This window comes from Monodon monoceros, unplaced genomic scaffold, assembly GCF_005190385.1.
Source record: "Monodon monoceros isolate NGI ecotype Baffin Bay Population unplaced genomic scaffold, NGI_Narwhal_1 Super_Scaffold_6, whole genome shotgun sequence".
In the NCBI taxonomy this organism is placed as follows: Eukaryota; Metazoa; Chordata; class Mammalia; order Artiodactyla; family Monodontidae; genus Monodon; species Monodon monoceros.
The window spans coordinates 2,453,286-2,473,437 of NW_021703783.1; the positions used below are offsets into that span (position 1 = coordinate 2,453,286).

General features: G+C 51.2%; 1 protein-coding gene across 2 annotated transcripts in view; it reads right to left on the bottom strand.

Moving 5' to 3' along the window:
- The window catches only part of B4GALNT3 (beta-1,4-N-acetyl-galactosaminyltransferase 3), a 92,989-nt gene that overhangs the window by 21,517 nt on the left and 51,320 nt on the right, over positions 1–20,152 (bottom strand). Inside the window, exons 1-3 of one of the 2 annotated variants that reach the window (XM_029206532.1) lie at positions 2,154–2,291; positions 1,950–2,053; positions 924–1,001 (exon numbers count right to left, since the gene is read on the bottom strand). Coding sequence is in view for 1 of the 2 variants with exons in the window: in XM_029206531.1 (XP_029062364.1) it covers positions 924–1,001; positions 1,950–2,053 (182 nt within the window). In the remaining variant the exon portion in view is untranslated. Of the gene's footprint in view, positions 1–923; positions 1,002–1,949; positions 2,054–2,153; positions 2,292–20,152 lie in introns of those variants that run through there. The other variant, XM_029206531.1, reaches the window with a different exon arrangement.

Below are 20,152 nucleotides of genomic sequence, written 5' to 3' on the forward strand. Positions count from 1 at the left end.
AAAGAAAAAGAATCTGTCAAATCCTATGTAACAAAAGGTATGACGATGCTTATGACAACTTTCATTCACACGTTTAACTGCTTCCTATAAAAATTTTCTAGGGCTTCCCTGGTGGCGCAGTGGTTGAGAGTCCGCCTGCCGATGCAGGGGACGCGGGTTCGTGCCCCGGTCCGGGAAGATCCCACATGCCGCGGAGCGCTGGGCCCATGAGCCATGGCCGCTGAGCCTGCGCGTCCGGAGCCCGTGCTCCGCAACGGGAGAGGCCACAGCAGTGAGAGGCCCGCGTACCACAAAAAAAAAAAAAAAAGAAAAATTTCTAAAGCGGAGTTTCCTAGTATATGTCCCTTAGAACACTGGTTTCATAGAATATTAATGGTTCACGGGAAACGGTAGTTCTGGAGGCAAATAAGTTTGGTACGTGCTGAGCTAACAAACCAAGTCAAACAGATGACTGCAGAACTCAGAGCCTCTCATGTGCTAATGTGTATTTCCAGGGAGTGGATGTCTATAGATCTGAAACCGTATTTAACAGTGGATTCCATTCTGCCTGGAATATCTTATGGGATTTAATGGTCCATGAAAGTTTGGGAAGCCGAATTTTATAACTGGGGATTAACATGGACATGAAAGTCCTGTAGCTTTCCTCAGCTTTGCTTTCCTCACCCATAAAATGAGGACATTGTGTTATCCTATAGGGTCATAAAGCTGACAGGAGATTATGCACAAAGCCTGGCACCCAGTAGGCCCCCTGCAAATGTTAGAGCTTCTCTAAAGGAAGAAAATTCAATGAGCCTGGAACGCTTTCATTTTTTTCTTCAAATTAGATGAAAAATTTTAATAACAACCACTAGAAGAAAATTTTCTGGAGCCTCTCGAATTCCCTATAAACACTGTTTTTTAAGCCTCTCCAAGAGCAGCCTCACCTCTGACAGCCAGGGGACCGGCTTATTCCACTTCAGGTAGCTGCTGTTCCCCCCGCCACCTCTTGCAGAGTCTTGGTCCTGGCAGAACAGAGAGGAATGAACTTGGTGGGAATATTAGGGTGACAGCAGGATCGGGGCCCCTTGAAAGTGCCTGTGGAAGCAGAGGGTCAGGAGACCCAGCCCTGCTGTCAGAGGCTTATCAACTTACGGACACTCCCCTTTCTGGCTCACACTATATCCCTTAGGAATATACCTCCAATGTATAACCCTGAGGTGCTTCTACTTTCCTGACTTTTCTCAGTCTTCCCATAAGGAAAATTTTTTTCTAATTAGACCAGGCTCTCCTGAGGGCAGGGACCTTGCCTCCCTCTCCTGTGACTCATCTGTCCTAACAAGTGGGAGCCCCCTTGGGGGAGACACCCCACCCCCTCCCTACCCTGCAGGTCCATGGGTGCAGTTTGGCTCTGGTCCGGCCTTGGAGATCCATGTCTGTTCTAGGCTCAGAGGCTCAACCTTAGGGCTCCAGGCTGAACTGGACCTCAAGTTCCCTAATCCCCACCCAGAGCAGCTTCTAGGGACCATCAGCCCAAGAAACACCATGGGGAAAATGCTCCAGTACAAATCTGTCCCCCAGCTATTTGCAGGGAGGGGCCGTCTCTACCGCATCATCTCTGACTCTTAGTGGCAAGCACCTGGGACTGTCACTAAAGTACCAGCCCAGTCTTCATCCCGGCAAGAGGCGAGAGGTGCTCGTCCAGCTCAGGCTGCTGACGGAGGCCACATGCCTGGATGGCTCAGACTTGGGCATCTTGAACTATGCGACAAGGCGTTGGGGAAGGCACAATGGACGTCTCTACCCACGAAGCCAGGAGAGCCCATGAGGCCAGCCTGCCATCCAGGGACTCCCTCTGCTCTGCCCTCTCCTAACACAGGACATGAGGATGCCCTTAAGGCTCTGTGGGCAGCGGAAGCCGAGGACCCACGTTAACGCGCCAGCAGGGAGGACAGGCTGACCCTGCCACGTACCTTGAGGCCCAGCTTCTGGGGGCGGTAGAACTGGAGATTTGGATCCACAGCCGGAATGTTCCTGCTGGCCAGAGCCTTGGCCAATTCTCTCCAGCTGCCATACCCTGAGGAAGGGAAAGAAGAAGAGAAGAACAAGGTCAGCAAGACCTGAAGACCTCATAAATCTGCGAGATTCAGGGCATAATAACAGAGGTAATCGTGTACCTTCTGTGGCTCCAGAGCCCTCGTCTTGGGGTGGGTATGAAGTGGGGTGGAGTGTAGGGGGACGGTTACAACCTCGGCCAAGGTCAACACGGCAGAGAGCGAGGGCGTGAGCTCATCTCCTGTTAGGACTCGCTGTCTTTCCCAATTCAGAGGAGGAACCAGGTCAGGTGAACCCGGAGCTTTGTCCTGCCATGTGACCACCACAGGCTGCCTGTCGAGGCCAATTTCGCCCAAAAGCCACTGGGTGCACGGCGGCCGAGCTGAGCTTTCCCCTCACAACCTCCCTGCCCCCGAGCCAGGGACCTAGTGGGGCTATCTGACGGCGGGCTCTCTCCCTGCCCACCGTTAGTCGCTGGGCTGCTGGATGGACCCAGAGCTGGGGGCGCCAGGAGACCGTGGGCCAGGACTTGGCGTTTGCCTGTCAGAATTATAAACAGCTGGAGATATGAGACTTGAGGCCCAGCTCCTCCTGGATGCATCTAGAGGCTGTGTGTGACGGCTGACATCTGTGCCCTGAGGCCCTGGAGCCGGTGGGCTTTCACACATCTGGGAAGGTAACAGCCAAACCACAGTGAGAATGAGGGAGACACACGTGCATTCACAGCCACGCAGAGGGGCAAGGAGCCGCCGAGGGTTTGGGGGGAGAATCAGAGCTCAGTGGTCAGCACTGCTGTCCACTGGGGGCTGGGGCTGCCCACAGGTCAGGGGGACGCTCGGGCAGGATGGAGACTTTGTGGAACCGTAAGGCAGAATTACAGGCCACCAAGAGCTGGGAGGGGCCTTCAAGACCACCTAGTCCTCATTTCAGGTAAGGAAATGGAAGCCCAGCTGTCTGGAGTCACTTAGCAAACACAGTTGACCCCCTTGTCCACAGGGATTACACTCAAGACCCCCAGTGGATGCTTGAAACCACACGTAGTACCAAACCCCATATATACGATGTTTTTTCCTATACATACTTATGATTAAGTTGAATTTACAAATTAGGCACCGTGAGAGATTAATCATGTTAACTAAAACTCAAATAGAACAGTTATAACAATATATTATAATAAAAGTTGTGTGAATGAGTCTCTCTCAAAATATTTTATTGTACAAATTGAATGCCTCTGTCATCTTAATGGAGCACTTATCATTCACTGTGGCTGTAGCTTTTGCAGTTTGAGGTGCGACAGCAAAACCAGCAAAAATTTCTTTTCCCTTCTTCACAATTTCACGGAGAAAAGATTCGCTCTTGCCGTAGATCTTAGCAACCTTAGCATACGGTTTTTTTTCTTTCTTTAAGTTTCACCTTTTCACTCAAAAGAAGCACCTTATGGCTTTCCTTTGGCAAATGTGAATTTCCAGCATCACCGCCGTTGCACCGTGGGGACAGTGTTAAGTAAAATAATGGTCACTTGAACACAAGCGCTGCGATGCCAGGACAGTCCCTCTGGTAACCGAGGCAGCTACTAAATGACTAACGGTGGGAGGGGCTGGAGAAAGGGGGTGACTCACTTCCTGGGCAAGATGGAGCAGGACAGCGTGAGATTTCATCATGCCGATCAGACCAGTACACACTTGAAAGCTTATGAATTGTTTATTTCTAGAATTTCCCATTTAGTATTTTCAGACCCTGGTTGACCTTGGGTAACAGGAACCACTGAAGGTGAAATCATGGATCAGGTAGGACCACTGTAGTGACAAAGCTAAGGCTAGAACCCAAGAGTTCAGATGGAACCCACTGGAAAAGCGCAGAAAGCTCTCCAACAGCTTCATCAAGATGCTCCCAGGACACTGCCGTGGGCGCTGCCCGGGAGTTAGACTGGCACCACTGGCCACCGTGAGCCAAGAGATGCCTGGAAGCAGAAGCATCCTAGGACCCCCAGGCGGGCACCAGTAGAGGCACAGCCAGCCAACCAGACACAGAGGAAAGAGCACAGCCCACAGAAGGTGGACATCAGCGCTTTGCCAGAGTGTGTGTGTGTGAATACCTCCAGGAAGGTGGGTGGAACGTGGGGCGCGGCGGGGGAGCTTTTCTTACCCAGTTACATGCTGGGTGCTCCACAGGGTTTACTCAGCACCTCGCAGGCATGATCCCATCTGGGCGAGGTCTGATTACCCCCGCTTCACAGATGGGGAAAGAGAAGCCCAGGGCTGAAGGTCACGGAGTCCGCCGTTTCGAAGCGGGCATCGGAACAGAGAGCCTGTCTGCCTCACCAGCCAGCGTTTCCTCTTCCCGCCTACATTTTCTCCTGTGGATGCTGTTTGGTGTGGACCTGGAGGAGACCCGGGGGCAGAGCGTCCGCTGGGGATCTGTGCCCCTGGGTTTCTGCGCAGACATTAACCGTCCACTCGTGTTATGTTTATCGGGACTTCCGCAGGTTTATCCTGCTGCCATCAAGGTCTCTGCTGTTTCCATGGCGGGCCAGTGGGCAGGCAGAAACAGGTCAGACTAGTTCGACTCAGAGAGATGTTCTGGGGAAGAGGATCCCAGAGCCAGTGCGGTGACGTGAGGGGGAGGGAGGGAGGGACAAAGAAAGAGAAAGAATGTTCCCAGACCCAGCCCTACCTTCCTGCCTGGTGTTCCTGTGCTAACCAGTCTAAGACACTGCTAACAAAGGAGCCCCATCCCTGCCCAGGCCCCGGGGACTGTGGGTTAGTAGCTGGAGGCTCAGGGGCTTGGGGGACAAGTGAGTCGTACCGTGGGAGGGGAGGGGAGGCGCTGCCTTGCTTCTGCCTCAGAACGACTGGGTCACCTCTTCCTTGACTTTGCTCTGTGGCTGAAAACGACCTACTTGTAGACAAGGTTGTGAGGATATAACCCTAAAAATTCAATTTGCCAGGCTTCCCTGGTGGCGCAGTGGTTGAGAGTCCGCCTGCCGATGCGGGGGACGCGGGTTCGTGCCCGGTCCGGGAAGATCCCACATGTCGCGGAGCGGCCGGGCCCATGCGCCATGGCCGCTGAGCCTGTGCGTCCGGAGCGTGTGCTCCGCAACGGGAGAGGCCCCAACAGTGAGAGGCCTGCATACCGCAAAAAAAAAAAAAATTCAATTTGCCGCATCCGAGAGAGTTCCGGCGTGTCTCCCAGGCACGTTCTTTCCCACACACTAATTTTCAGTGCCAGCCAAATTCTCTGACTCCTGGAAAGTGAGACAGGTCACCCCAAGGTCAATGGACTCTTCCCGTGGTCTTCACTATGCCGTGTCCTTGCATTTACTGGGAAGTGACAAGGAACACTGTCTCCTGGACCAAACTTTGGAAGGGCTCCTCTGAGCACTCTTTTCGACTAGGCCGTGGTCCTTGGACCCTGTCCTTGGCCTGCCCAGCCCAGATTTTAGGAAGAATCCTGTTAACTCTGTTTACAAAACCCTCCACCCTTGATACCTGAACCCAATCAGGTAGCCAGGATGCTGCTAGGCTGGGCTAGCAAGAACCCCCCACCCTGATGTCTCCTCCTGGCAATTCTCCATCCACTGACCCATCGCGCTGCTTGTGGGCTGTAAATCCCTGGCTGCCTCTGGAACTGAGCTCAGCTCGATACCTCGGTCTCTTTCCCACACTGTGGTAGTACTGAATCAAGCCTGTCCATCACCTTTAACTTGTGCCTGGCTCTATTTCTCTTTAAAAGAGGGTAACAGATGGCTCTCCCAGTAAACAAGGACAAATCCACAGAACGGAGGGGATGTCAGGGGTTAAACCTAACCAGGCCCTGACCAGGTCACAGGTGCGTCTGGATGGCTTTGAAATTACTTGGAGCTGAGACAGTCAACAGCCCAGTCTTTAGCAATTCAAGGAGCAGGAAACGCCCTTGGCAGACTTCACAGTGTGGAAAAGACAAGAAGACTTGGAGTCAGGAAGCTCTCCATGGATGGCCACCATTATAAATGGTAACCGCTTGAGCAAGTAACTGAACCTCTCTGGTCTTATCTCTCTGGCTGGTGGAGATAAGACCCCTGCCCCTGCCGTGAGGATTAAATACTGTGCGTGTCAGACACAACTAGCACCCCGTCCCCCAACAATGTCTGAGTTCAGGGTTTTGGACCTGGGCGTCAGAAGATGAGAGTCCCAGCACCTCGAGAATTTTATAAAAACCGGAAACGGCCAGTCGCCGCCTCTCTCCTCTGGGCAGAGAAGCAAGACGACCATAGGCAGCAGCGACTCAGTGGTGGGGGTAACAGACAGCACTTCCTCTCTGCTGCCCGGCTGTTCTCTATGCCCCTCCCGTCACCCACCTATCCTCCCAACCCCGTTAATAGTCACTGAGTGCATAGCAGGCGTCAGGCAGGGTGTGGAGCTTTTCCGCTGTGTTAACCCTGCCAGAGGTACCCTGGCCCCACTTAGCCCCCTGGGGGAACCAGGAGCTAAAGAATGTGCTGATTTAACTATTGACACTTGTCACCGGCCCTCGGGTAAGTGAACTCCTGCTCCTGGCCAGAGCGCCAGCTGCCAGGGCCCCTTTCTCCTGCAACAGGTGTCACATTTGTGCCAGGAGACAGACACCCCGATCTCAGGTGACAGATAAAGCACCACCGTGGGCCTCACATTCTGCCCTCACAAAGCTGGGCTATCAAATTCACCATCAGCCGGAACTCTGCCAACATCTCTCCTCTGTGCTATGTGGACTCTTCAAAGGCCTGGAGAGCATCTCTTTGGCTCTTTGGTGAAAATACAGCATAAGTACAGCCCTTGGTGCTTTCTTTTTTTTATTTCAGATGATACTTTTTTTTTAAATTTATTTATTTTATTCTTGGCTGCGTTGGGTCTTCACTGCTGCGCGGGCTTTTCTCTAGTTGCGGCGAGCGAGGGCTACTCTTCGTTGCAGTGCACGGGCTTCTCATTGCTGTGGCTTCTCTTGTTGCAGAGCACGGGCTCTAGGCACATGGGCTTCAGTAGTTGTGGCACGCGGGCTCAGTAGTTGTGGCACATGGGCTCAGTAGTTGGGGCGCAAGGGTTTAGTTGCTCCGCGGCATGTGGGATCTTCCCGGACCAGGGCTCAAACCTGTGTCCCCTGCATTGGCAGGCGGACTCTTAACCACTGCGCCACCAGGGAAGTCCCCCTTGCTGCTTTTTGTTTTTTGAAAAAACTCTCACCTACGTTATTTCTCTGCATCCTCACCAACTCCCTGTGAACTGCTGTCATCTTCTTTAGAGATCAGGAAACAGTGAAGTGAAGTCACACAGTGAATAAGATAATCCATGTTAAGGACTTAGTGCTTGGAACACAACAAGCAATTAACCCATTGCAGCTCATTAGTTTATGATCGGTCACAGCACTGCAGATGTGAAACTTGCATTCGTTTCTCCTGATCTCTGGTCTGATTCTCTTGCTGATGTGTCACGTGGTCCACAGGGACATTCACACAAGGGGCAAAGGCAGCCCCTGGCTGCTCAGACAGATTTTGGATAGATTGTGAAGTTTCAGCTGAGGGACTGGACATGGGGAGAGGAATCAAGACTGACTCAGGATTTCTGCCCTGGCCGTTGGAAGGCTGGAGTTGCGCTTACTGAGATGGGGAGGACGGGTATCAGAGGAGAGGCCGGGCTGAGAGTAATACCCAAGAGAGAAGTGGAGGCATGGCGGGGAGGGGGTGCGATGAACGTGGTGTTTCTGAAGCTCCATCTCCAGCTTGGGCAGGGCTCTGCTGGAAAGGGCTCCCACCTGCCCTAAGACGCACTTTGCAAGAGGGGAAGGCCTGCACCCTCAAGGGCTGTAGGAAGGTGGGGTTCAAGGACGAGCCAGGAGGGCTGGTCCCACAGGTTCCATAGGTGTAAAGGACCCAAAGATCTGCAGATCCTTAGCAGATGATCTACTAAGAAGCTCAGCGTCTGTAGAGAGAAAGGTGGTGAACCCCAGAGGAGCTGAGCAGAGACAGAGCCCTTGTCCCACTAGAGAACAGCAGGTTGTCCAGGGAACAGGAGGTCATGACACCCGGGCACGGCTCCACAAAGGCCAGGAACCAGCACGGAGTCCTGGGATGAAAAAGCAAGGCTCTGACCTTGGAGTGCACCCGAGAGCCAGTCATGTGGGCTCCGCAGAGCAAAGCTGCCATGGCTGGACGCCAGCAGGGCCTGGATGCCACCAGAAACCCGAGGTGGCACAGTCAGGGATGAAGCCAGGGACTGTCACCTGGGAGAGAGTCTCTAAGGCAAACCAGAATCTCTGACAGCAAGGACACGGCCTTTCCTTTCCAGCCGTGACACCCCAGAGAACGTGACGCAAGAGGAACTATTATTAATGTAACCTTAATATTTACGTGTCGGGCATATACTTATATTTATAGTAAATGAAATATAGATGATTTTATTTAGTACAACAACCCTATAGGAAAATAAGGCTTAGAGGATAAAAATCTCACTGAAAGTCCCAGAGATAGTAAGTGACAGAAGATTTGAACGCTGTGTCCTGAATTCCATGCCTCTTAGACTTGAGAACCTGGTCCAGCTATGCCACCTCATCACCTGGTGTCAGGCACACCTTAGTCACCGGCCCATCCCTCCCCGATTACCTCATACTCACCCGCCCACACCCCCCCCGACACCCCACAGAGTAGCTCCCCACTCCCTCTAACGCCAATAACACCTCCCCATATACACCAAATAAGAGCAAGAGGGCGCATGGAGACCCAAACACCCCCGAACAGCTGGAAAGCTGGGCAGACGGCACCTGCGAGTAGGCCTGCTGACCTCGCCTCAGCCTCTGAGCCTCTTCCTTCTCGACACGAGGGTGAACCATGCAGGCGCGGGTCTGGAGCAGCATGGGCCCCAAGGAGGGTCCTAAGTGTGGGTCCAGCTCTGTCTCACACTCCCTCGTAGCACAGGTACAGGGCGGACGTCGTGACAAAGAACAAAACAAACCCCACAACCTTTCAGGCCCCATGTTACTCATCCGGGTCATGACAGGACAGTCAGAGCCACAAACACAGTTCTGTCGTGGGGAGTTTTGACGAAGACCCCAGATGAAATGAGATGGTTTCAGGAAAATCTAGAGGTAACAGGGTCCAGGATTTCTAAAACTGGTCCATGCCCACTGAAGAGGTGCTTTAATCCTCGGGTGGACCTGGTAAAGGACCCCATGGGTCAGACTCTCCTGTCCAGTCAAGAAGCAGTGGGGCGATCCTTTCCCCTCCCGGAGTCTTTCAAAGAGGAAGTTCAGTGGCGGTCAAGGGTAAGCAATGGCAGGCTGGGAAGAGTGAATGCATGAATCAATGAACCAACCAATCCCCAGGCACTTATTGAGCGCCTGTTGTATACTCAGTGCTCTGCTAACTGCTGCAATGGGGAGAAAGGTACAAAAGGAGACATTCAGCTCCATCCACTCCTGGCACACCTGGGGTGGGCATCGTGGTAAGTGAAGGGATCCACGTGACTGTGGCCTCGTGCATGTACTCTGGACCCACGCCGCGCCCCATGCAGGGCACGCACAAGCCAGTCCTGCTTTAGGCAACAGACAGCCACACCTCAGGCCACTGAGCTCACCAGATGCTGACGGTGTGATGCTGTGATGATTTTCCAGACTTGCAGGAACCTCAGACAAAGTGCTCTGCTAACATTTTCTGGGACCAGAGAAGGCGTCTCCAAGATCCTAGAGTTCTGGAGAAGCAACACAGAGAGAAGAAAACCCTGGTTCCAGAAGATGGCCCTGGAGTCATCCCAGCAGAAAGGTCACACCAGGACCCACCTGAAGACCTGACGCAGCCCACAGAAGCTCTGGGGTGTGGAGCCACAGCGGACCATGGCCCAGCAGCTAGTCAAAGCCCATGCTCTCGCTCCCGCGCCTTTCCAGGTAGAAGGATGGAGAAGTAGAGGCCCGAGATCCCAGAACTCTCTTTCCCGACTGGATGGAGGTGGGAGGGGTACTTTCCACAGTTAAACTGAATGCTGGAAAAAAGGCTGGGGGAAGGGGGAGTGGAGATTCCACTAGGAATGTGCCTTTAAAAAAGGAGAAAAAAAAAAAAGAGAGAGAGGGACTTCCCTGGTGGCGCAGTGGTTAGGAATCCACCTGCCAATGCAGGAGACATGGGTTCGAGCCCTGGTCCGGGAAGATCCCACATGCCACGGGACAACTAAGCTCATGAGCCACTACTGAGCCCGTGAGCTGCAACTACTGAGACCGTGCGCCTAGAGCCCATGCTCCACAACAAAGAGAAGCCACCACAATGAGAAGCCCGTGCACCGCAATGAAGAGTAGCCCCTGCTTGCTGCAACTAGAGAAAAGCCCGGGCGCAGCAACGAAGACTGAACACAGCCAAAAATAAATAAATAAAATTATTTTTAAAAATTTAAAAAATAAAAAAGAAGAGAGCGTCACCCAGCCAACTAACGAGAGACACGGGAGGGGAGAAGTGGGAAACATGAGACAGCAAAATTAACTACGAAGACCGTGGGGAGACCATAGTGAAATGCCAGAGGGGACCGGTAGGGTAGCAGCACTGCTTACAAAGCCCCCGTCCACCCATTAACCCGCCCCACCCAGCGGCCGGCTGGTACCCTGTGCACATGACAGGGTGACCATCACAGCTAACACGTGTGCACTTGCCCAGGCCGGCGTGTGCTAAACACTGGACAGGTGTTGTCTAGTTTAATCTTCATACAATCCTTTCAGGATGGTGCTAATATTCTTCCTATTTTACAGATGAGAATACTGAGGCCCTGGGCAGTTTGGAGAGTACAATCTGCTCAAGACCTCAGAACCCTTAGAAAATAGAGCTGGGATTCTCAAACCCAGGGCATCTGACTCATTCCACGCCAGGGAAGTCCCATCATCTGACTCTTTTAAGACAAAAAAATATTTCTTAACAGGTATCTAATACAGACCTTTTTGTTTGTTGAGCGAGGAAACAATGGAGTCCAAAGGGAGCAGGAAGAGAGAGGCACCCCGAGGCCAAGAAAGTTTTCTAGGGCCACACAGGGACTAGGTTTGGGACCTAGAGCCACCAACCCCTAGGCCTCTCTCCCCTGATGTCTCCGCTGAGAACAATGTACTCTTTCAAGCTGAACCCTTCTCTCTTCTCCATCAGCCTTGAGAACAAGGAAGATGAAGGATCTGATCTGAAGGCTGCCAGCCGCTAGCTGGTGAGGTCTGATGGAGCTGACGTGCCAAAGCCAAGCTGAGGTTGTCGTAACCTGTCCTGGGGAAGGAGGGCCAAGCGTGAGACCGGGAGGCATGCCCGGTAGTAGCTCTGGTCTCCAGCCGAGGACCTGGGCGCTGCGTTCCTCCAGAATATCACACTAGCAGAAGCTCAAAGGCGAGACCACACCTAGGACGGAGGCTGGCGTCCTGTGTTAGCCCCCAGCCCTGAGTCAGCAGCATCCCACCACGATCCATCCATCCAAGGCCTTCATGTCCAAGCTCTCTCTTATATTTTCATCCCAATCCTAGAGTCATGTCCATTTTGCTGACGGGGATACAGAGACCCACAGATAAGTGAACGGACTTGTCTACTGTCAAAGGGGAGTTAGGGTTAAGACCGGACTAGAGCCGCGGCCTTTGATTCTGGGCCTGAAGCTCAGAGCATCACAGCACCGTGCTCACTCGTGCTGGGTTCAGTGGGCTACAGGGAGCCTGGCTGGACTCCGTCTAGGAGAGGGTTGAGCATTAGCACCACGCTGGCAGGAACTAGGTCTCGTCGTTACATTCACACTGTGTAAATCAGCTGGAATTAGAACCACCGTTCTACTTCCTGTCTCTGTGAATCTGACCACTGGACACCTCAGAGAAGCAGAATCATATAATATTTGGCCTTTGGGTCAGGCTTCTTTCACTTAATGCTTTCAAGGTTCATCCGTGTGGTAGCATGTGTCAGAATTTCCCTCCTTTTCCAGGCTGAACCATATCCCATCATATGGATGGACCACATTGTGTTCCTCCGTTCATCTGTCGATGGACACTTGGGTTGTTTCTACCTTTGGCTACTGTGAATAACACCGCTGTGAACATGGGTGGGCAAGTGTCTGTTCGAATCCCTGCTTTCTCTTCTTTTGGGAAGGGGCTCTCTCTTAAACTGCTAAAAACTTTGTCCATTCTTCCCGAGATAGGCCAAGGGGGGCCAGGCTGCTGCCCTCATGGCAGAGACATGGTGGGAAACCTCGTGTCCACCTGAGGATTCAGGAAGTCTGTGGACCGTGGGTGGGAGCAGGGTGGAGTCTCCCAGCCAACACGTTAAGAGGGAGAGCAGAACCTCCGAGGGTGCCCAGGGTGAGGCCCTCCGCGTGGAGAGCAACGTCCTAGTCTACTAGCCTCTGTGGAAATGAGCAGTTTCAACACATCCCAGCTTCTGAGACAGGCTAAGTTACCTGGGCCCCTAGAACTCCAGCCCAGTGCCAACACGGGTCCACAAACTGGGGGCTACCCGTCCTCAAGGAGACAGGTATGGGAGCTTAGAGCAAACATTGGGAACCTGTGGATGCAAGCTGACATTTCTGTAACACCAACATAGGACAGTGTGGTGTGAACCACTTTGGATGTCTCGAACTCCCACGGTGAGTCATGAGGGCTGCAAGCTACTTACTGGTAATGTGTAGTGAGACCACACTTGTGACAGGTTGGGAGCCAAAATCAAGAAGTAGAAAAACTGGCCCTTCACTTAAGATAGTTTGTTCACTTAGCATCAGGGGCCTGCCTGCCTGTCTTCCTTCCTTTCCCTCTCCTCCTTCCTAATTTGGACAAAAGGCAATTTGGGGAAAGACTACAGCGTGGCTCACAGAATCAGCAAGAGGCACACAACCAGGCTCCAGAAAGGCCAAGAACCAAGGCAGTGATGGAGACCCCACCAGCTGGCCAATGATGCTCCAGATATCTGTGTGTCTCTACTCAGAATACAAATTCCCAGGAAAGAGTCCAAGTGGCCCCAGCTTGGGCCGGGTGTCCCTCCAGTGGTGAAGGGGGATGTGCTGTGGGCAGTGGGGCTGAGACCCCTGCAGCTCCTCTGGAAGAACAGGTGGGGGGAGGGAGCCTGCTCCCTCCCTCCATGTGGAAATCATGGGGATTTTCTGAATCTTCCATGTGAAAATAGTTGAACTCAATAATTGACCATTATTCCTAAAACAAAAGTGGGACTTGTCTGAGAGTCCTATTTTTTAAGCAGGGGCACATAAAATGCAGATATAGCTGAAAGTATGAAAGACACAGACATACAGAGTTGGTTCTATAATACTTAAAAGACTTTACAAGATAAGGGGAAGATGGGAGAGTTGATTATCTAGTATATCCTCAGGAAAAGTAAATTCCAGACTCATCCAGACACACAATGTTCAAAACACAGTTCTTGGGAAGAGAGGTAAAACCATCATCTGTCAGAGCCTTTGAAAGTAACACTTCATCAATCCATTTTAACCCTGGTTAAAAAAAAAAAAAAGTAAGCACTGCAGTCGAGGGGAGCTTAGAAATCGTCACTGCAGCCCCCTACATTCTACATAAAGAAAACTGACGGCGTGAAGACCGAGGTCACTGTCTGAGGTCACAAAGCAAGTTCGAGGCAGAACTGGCACTAGAACCCAGGTCTCCTCTCTTCCAGATCAGGATCTTCCGTCCAGACCGCAGGACGAATCTGGTTGTCCCCTGTGATGAGCCTGGCGCGAGGATCGGGGGCGGTGACAGCACTTTGTGGTCTGTGATCCTAAAACTGAGCGTGGCCCCTCCTGAGGAAAGGGCCATGATCTAAAGCAGCCTGGAGAACATGTTTCTCTGGGTATCCGATAGCTTGCTCGTTTGGGTCCAGACCAGTTCTCAATGTAGAAGCTGTGAGTGTATAAAGGCAGGCCTCAGAGCCCTTCAGAAGCAGAGCTGTGCCACATGCACCTCCGACCCCCTTCAGCCACAGCTTTAAGTATGAAGATGTTCGGTTTCCTTTGAGACGAGATGGTGGAGTAGAAGGACCCCACCGAGCTCACCTCCTCTCACGAAAACACCAAAACATCACAAATAACTGCTGAACAACCATCGGCAAAAAAGACTGGAACCTACCAAAAGAGATGTTCTATATCCGAAAACAAAGAAGCCACAATGAGATGATGGTAGGAGGGGCGCTTTCACAATATAATCAAATCCCATACCCGCCGGGTGGGAGACCCACAAACTGGAAACTTCAGTTTAAAATACTCAACTCCATTAAAGCAGTATCTGCGTTTAAAATAAGCTGGGTAGGGGACTTCCCTGGTGGTGCAGTGGGTAAGACTCTGTGCTCCCAATGCAAGGGGGCCCAGGTACGATCCCTGGTCGGGGAACTAGATCCCGCATGCCGCAACTAAGAGTTCGCATGCTGCGACTAAGCAGCCCGCGTGCCGCAACAAAGAGTCCACATGCCTCAACTAAGGAGCCTGCATGCTGCAACAAAGGTCCTTCGTGCCACAACTAAGATCCAGTGCAGCCAAATAAATAAATATTTTAAAATTTTTTAAATAAATAAGATAAAATAAACTTGGTATATTATAATGCATAACACTCAAATGTTTACTCAAGCTTACTTCTCTGTATGGAATGTTTTCTAGTACAGTAAGCCCCCTACATACGAACGAGATCCATCCCGAGAGCACGTTCGTAAGTCCAACAGAGTTAGCCTAGGTACCCAACTAACACAATCGGTTATATAGTCCTGTACTGTAATAGGTCTATAACACTTTTCACACAAGTAATACATAAAAAACAAACACAGAAAATAAAGAAAACATTTTTAATCTTACAGTACAGTACCTTGAAAAGTACAGTAGCACCAGTACAACAGCTGGCACACAGGGGCTGCCATCGAGTGAACAGGCAGGAAGAGTTACTGACTGGAGGAGGGAGAGGAGGTGGGAGATGGTAGAGCTGAAGGGTCGTCAGCAACAGGAGACGGAGGAAGCTGCAGTGTCACTCACGCCTGACGTTGATGGCGCAGGTTCTGGGCTTGAAATAAAGACACTGTACTGCGGTACTCTATACAGTAAAGTACACAAAAGCACAACCACTTGTAGGGGTGCACACACGTGACAACGTACGCCAGACACGTGAACTAACTTACGTGACTGGACATGCGAACGCACGTCCGCATCTTTGACAGTTCACAACTCGAAGGTGCGTATGTGAACTTGAAGGTTCACAACTTGAAGGACTTACTGTATGTGGCCTAAAAAGTGGCTGTAGTAAAGTTCAAAAGAAAGCTGCTTTAAGGAACAAATCCAACTGTACTAGATACGCTTGTAAATGAACTTATGGCATTAAAAAAATGACGTTCAACGAACAACTAATGATTTCATGGAAATAACTTTCATTGTTTTTATCACAGTTTGCCCTCTAAGCACCTTTATTAAAAAATATTTAATCCATGTATACAGACGTATCCACAAGCACATTAAATGCTCCTTTGCCAGGTTATCTATCAACACTCTACATGGAAGGGAAAAAATACCCTTTTCTCTGGGTTAACGACCACTTTTTAAAACAAACAAACAAAGGTAAGTATAGTTGAGAATAGGGAGGAAAGGAGCCAGGCAGGGGCAGTGATGGTCAGCTCGGTTGATGTTATGTCTGTTTCCTACCTTCACAAATAAGACTCTGCTCATTGGACTACAGTGTAGTTGTTAAAATATCTACATTAGTGCCAATGCTACTGAGCTAAATACCAAAAGAGAATCTCTACCGGGCTATTCTTAGCTTCACAAATGCAATGAGGACTTCCCTGGCGGTCCAGTGGTTAGGACTCTGTGTTTCCACTGCAGAGGGCACAGGTTCAATCCCTGGTCGGGGAACTAAGATCCCACATGGCGTGTGGCGCAGCCGAAAAGAAAAAACCACACACGCACACAAATGCAATGAAACATTGCCCTCTAGGATGGCTGATTAAACTATTAGTATATGGTCTTTATATCCCTAACAGTCAAACAGCAGCTCTAGGTCTATAGAGAAAAGGGCAATAAATAGGGATGAAGTCAACTGGTTATTTGATGTGTCAGTGACCACATTTCCTGAACCCAAAGTCCGGCTATGTGGTCTGACCAAGGCAATAGCACGTCTGCAACAGTTCATCTTTCCTGGAAACCCAGGCCAAACAGTCACATTGTTTATTTGACACAAAATTATCAGTTTCACAGATCGCCATTGTCTTAGCCTCACCAAATTTGCTAAACGCACTGGTGAAATGACCAGACAGGACTGATCTATACAACTCGATCTAGCCTATCTATAGCTGGGTTAACAGGAATCTGGCCAAAGATGCACAAATAGCTCGAGAGGATAAAGTTCATTCCAAGACCCTGTACCCCATGCTGTACCCTCACCCCCCCCACCCCCACCCCTCACCATTTCCCCAGCACTCTCCTCCCCCTGAGGCACAGGCCATGCTGGACAGAGGGACAGCCGGCCCAAACAATACAAGAGGGGGCAGCACAGAATCACTGCGAGGCCAGGTATGTTTTGAAATTCCCCACATCAAGGACACATGGAGGGGTAGAAAGCCAACGATGTCTAAGTGGCTCCCCTGGCAAATCAAAAAAAAAAAGACTTTCAGGGTAAATGTCCCCAGGATGGCCACGAGCACTACGGAAGGTGAGGTGAGGCTCCACTCTACCCGCTTTTTGCTGAGGATACTTTGCTAAGAAACACGGTCACCCAACCCGAACATGTGTGCCCGATGTGTCTTAAAGAATCTCAGCGAACCAACAAATCAAGGTCCAGCAGGAACCAAAGAGGAACTCAAGGACTCGTGCCTGAAAGCAGACAGACGGACGGCGCTGATCCTTCCCAAAATAGGAGAAAGTGAAGAGAGAGCTTTGGAGAAGGAGATAGGCCCACAAGCACGCTCCAAAGGCGCGGAGGCGGGGCTCACAACCACCGAGCCACGCGCTGCGATCAACCTTTGAGATCGCAACCTTTTGGTCCGAGCAACTCTCGTTTTACCTGTGTGATACCTAAATGGTTTCTGGGGTACTCGTGAAGACAAGTGAGGCACTGAGAACTTAGATTATTTTTTGGCCTCCTGAGCATAAACTTTGATATTTAATGACCCGTGATAGCGGTCGGTATCCTAGTAATCCAGAAGACCCTTGGGGATCTATTAACTGTTTAGCATTCCCAGGTCTTAGGGGAATATGTTTTCCGTCTTTCAAAGAGCCTGTTGTAGGCAATTTGAAGAGTAAGATGCAAATATTCCCCAGAGTGGGCAGAGCACTGCGCTAGGTTTCCCCAGAGCTCACCAGCACACAAAAACAGATGCAGGCTTTGCACAAAGAAGGCACAGTCTCTTATTTATTTTCAAGTGGCTTCTTGGATCAGCTTCTTAGAGTTGCGAGGGCTGCACTAAATGGTTCATAGTGGGAAGGAAGCTCAAAAAAAAAAAGAGAGAGACCTGTGGAATTAAAGCGGAAGCTGCAGGCAGTCAATTAGCTGGATTTATTGAGCATCTAGTACATACCCGTAGCCGCTCTGCCCGGCTCTGTGTGAAGAGCCAGGAAGATCTGGAATCGAGCCCCAGCCCTGTCACTTCCAGCTGTGTGAGCTTTGGCAAGTTCCTTAACCTCTCAGGGCCTCAGCTGAGTCAGCTCGCCACCACCCCCCCCTTTCCCTTAGGAAGATTAATTAGATCCTTGAATGAATTAAACCAACATTTGCTCCCTGCAGACGGGGTAACGGGCAGCTTCCTCAGCATCACGGTACCAGCTGCTATTTACCAATTGTTTACCCCGTCTGGCATTTTTCATTCATTAATTTCCAACATACACTAACCCTGTAAGGTAAATATTTCTCTCCCCATTCTCCCAGTAATAAAACTGAGGTTTAAAGAGTCTACATGGGACTTCCCTGGTGGCACAGTGGTTAAGAATCTGCCTGCCAATGCAGGGGACACGGGTTCGAGCCCTGGTCCGGGAAGATCCCACGTGCCGCGAGCAACTAAGCCTGTGAGCCACAGCTACTGAGCCCGTGCGCCACAACTACTGAAGCCCATGCGCCTAGAGCCCGTGCTCCACAACAAGAGAAACCACCGCAGTGAGAAGCTCGCACACCGCAACGAAGAGTAGCCCCTGCTCGCCGCAACTAGAGAAAGCCCGTGCGCAGCAATGAAGACCCAACACAGCCAAAAATAATAAACAAATAAAATAAAATAAATAAATAAAAATAAAACTTTATAAAGAGCCTACATGATTTACTCAGGATTCCCATAAGTGGCCAAACTGGGATTCAAACTAGACCTGTCTGGCTCCAAAGTTCACAGTCGTCCCACCGCTGCCGGGTCGACCCTCCCAGCAGCCTGGTGACGGCAGTGGCTATGGAGCCGTGGCCGGGGGGGGGGGGGGGGACGGAGGCAAAGGACCCAGCCCAGGTCGGAAGGAGGAGCCTCAGCCAGTGCTGCTAACGCACAGAGGGCTCCGCTTCCACGCACAGGTCTGATGCCTCCTGTGCTTCCACGACACAAGTCTGCTTCACACACACAGGGCGCAGCGAGGCCCCTGGAATTCAGAGAGGAGGACCCTGGTGGTCCGGGAAGACGTCGTGGTGAAGGAGGTCCAGGGCAGGTGCTCTGGGAAGCGGGTAGAGTTGCTGGGCCTGGGAATGGAAGTAAGTCGCCGCCCCTAAGGAGTCATGGTTTTTACAGGGCAACCTGGGTTGTTTCCATTTCCAAGCCCCACCCAGGCACCCACCTTGGCTCCCCGCATGGAACACAGAAGTTTTTACCAAGATGAAAGTAGCCTATGAACACCACCCTCCCCCACTGTCAGAGTGCAGAGGTTCACCAAGAGAAAGCGATGACCCCTGCAAGCCCCACTGCCCCCTCTCCGGGCCACCGCTCAGTTCTCTTGCTAATAATGCCCCTCATTATGCCTACCTTCACAGCCGGATAACCCACCCTGGGGCTCAGTCTGGACTATCCTCTTTCCTGTCTATGCCCCCACTCTCTGGTCCTTGGGTATCCCGTCTGCACGTGGATGACTTCCCCAGCTGCCCGCTGCCTGCCCCCCGAAATCCACATCTGTATCTCCGATGTACGAACCCACTCCCCTGCCTGGAGATCTGAGAGGCATCTCAAACTCAACAGGCCTGAAACCAAACTCTTGATTTTTCCTGCCGAACGTGCTTGCTCCCCGTGCTCCCCATTTTAGTAACGGCAACTCCAGCCTTCCAAGCGCCGGGTCAGAAATCTCTGAATCATTCTTGATTCCTCTCCCCACATACAGTCCATCAGCAGGTCCAGTCATCTGCGCCTTCAAAAGCTACCCGAAGTCTGACTTCTTCCGACACCTCTACTTCCTCCACCTTGTCCCGGCCACCATCTCTCGTCTGGTCCCTGTGCCTCCACCCTCACCCCCTACAGTTCAGCAGTTAGAGTGACCCCACCAAAATGCAGGCCACGTCAACCTCCTGCTCAAACGCTCCAGTTCCTTCCCAGCTCATTCCGAATACAATCCAAGGTCCTTTGGCTCCTATGAGTGAGGCTTACTGGGGGCAGACCCAGGTCACACTGTTTCTTCTGGCAGCCTTATTATCAGCACCCACTTGCATGATCAAAAGTGTCCCACAGAATGTAAATTGGTGCAGCCACTATGGAGAATGGTATGGAGGTTCCTCAAAAAACTAAAAATAGAGCTGCCATATGATCCTGCAATCCTACTCTTGGGCATACATGCAGACAAAACTATAATTCGAAAAGATCCGTGCACCCCAATGTTCACAGCAGCACTATTTACAATAGCCAAGACATGGAAGCAACCTAAACGCCCATCGACAGAGGAATGGGTAAAGAAGATGTGGTACATATATACAATGGAATACGACTCAGCCATAAAAAAGAATGAAATAATGCCATTTGCAGCAACGTGGATGGACCTAGAGATTATCATACTGAGTGAAGTAAGTCAGACAGAGACAGATATCATATGATGTCACTTATATGTGGAATCTAACATATGACCCAAATGAACTGATCTATGAAACAGAAACAGACTCACAGACACAGAGAGCAGACTTGTGGTTGCCAAGGGGTAGGGGGGTCGGGGAGGGCTGGACTGGGAGTCTGGGATGAGCAGATGCAAACTATTATATAGAGAATGGA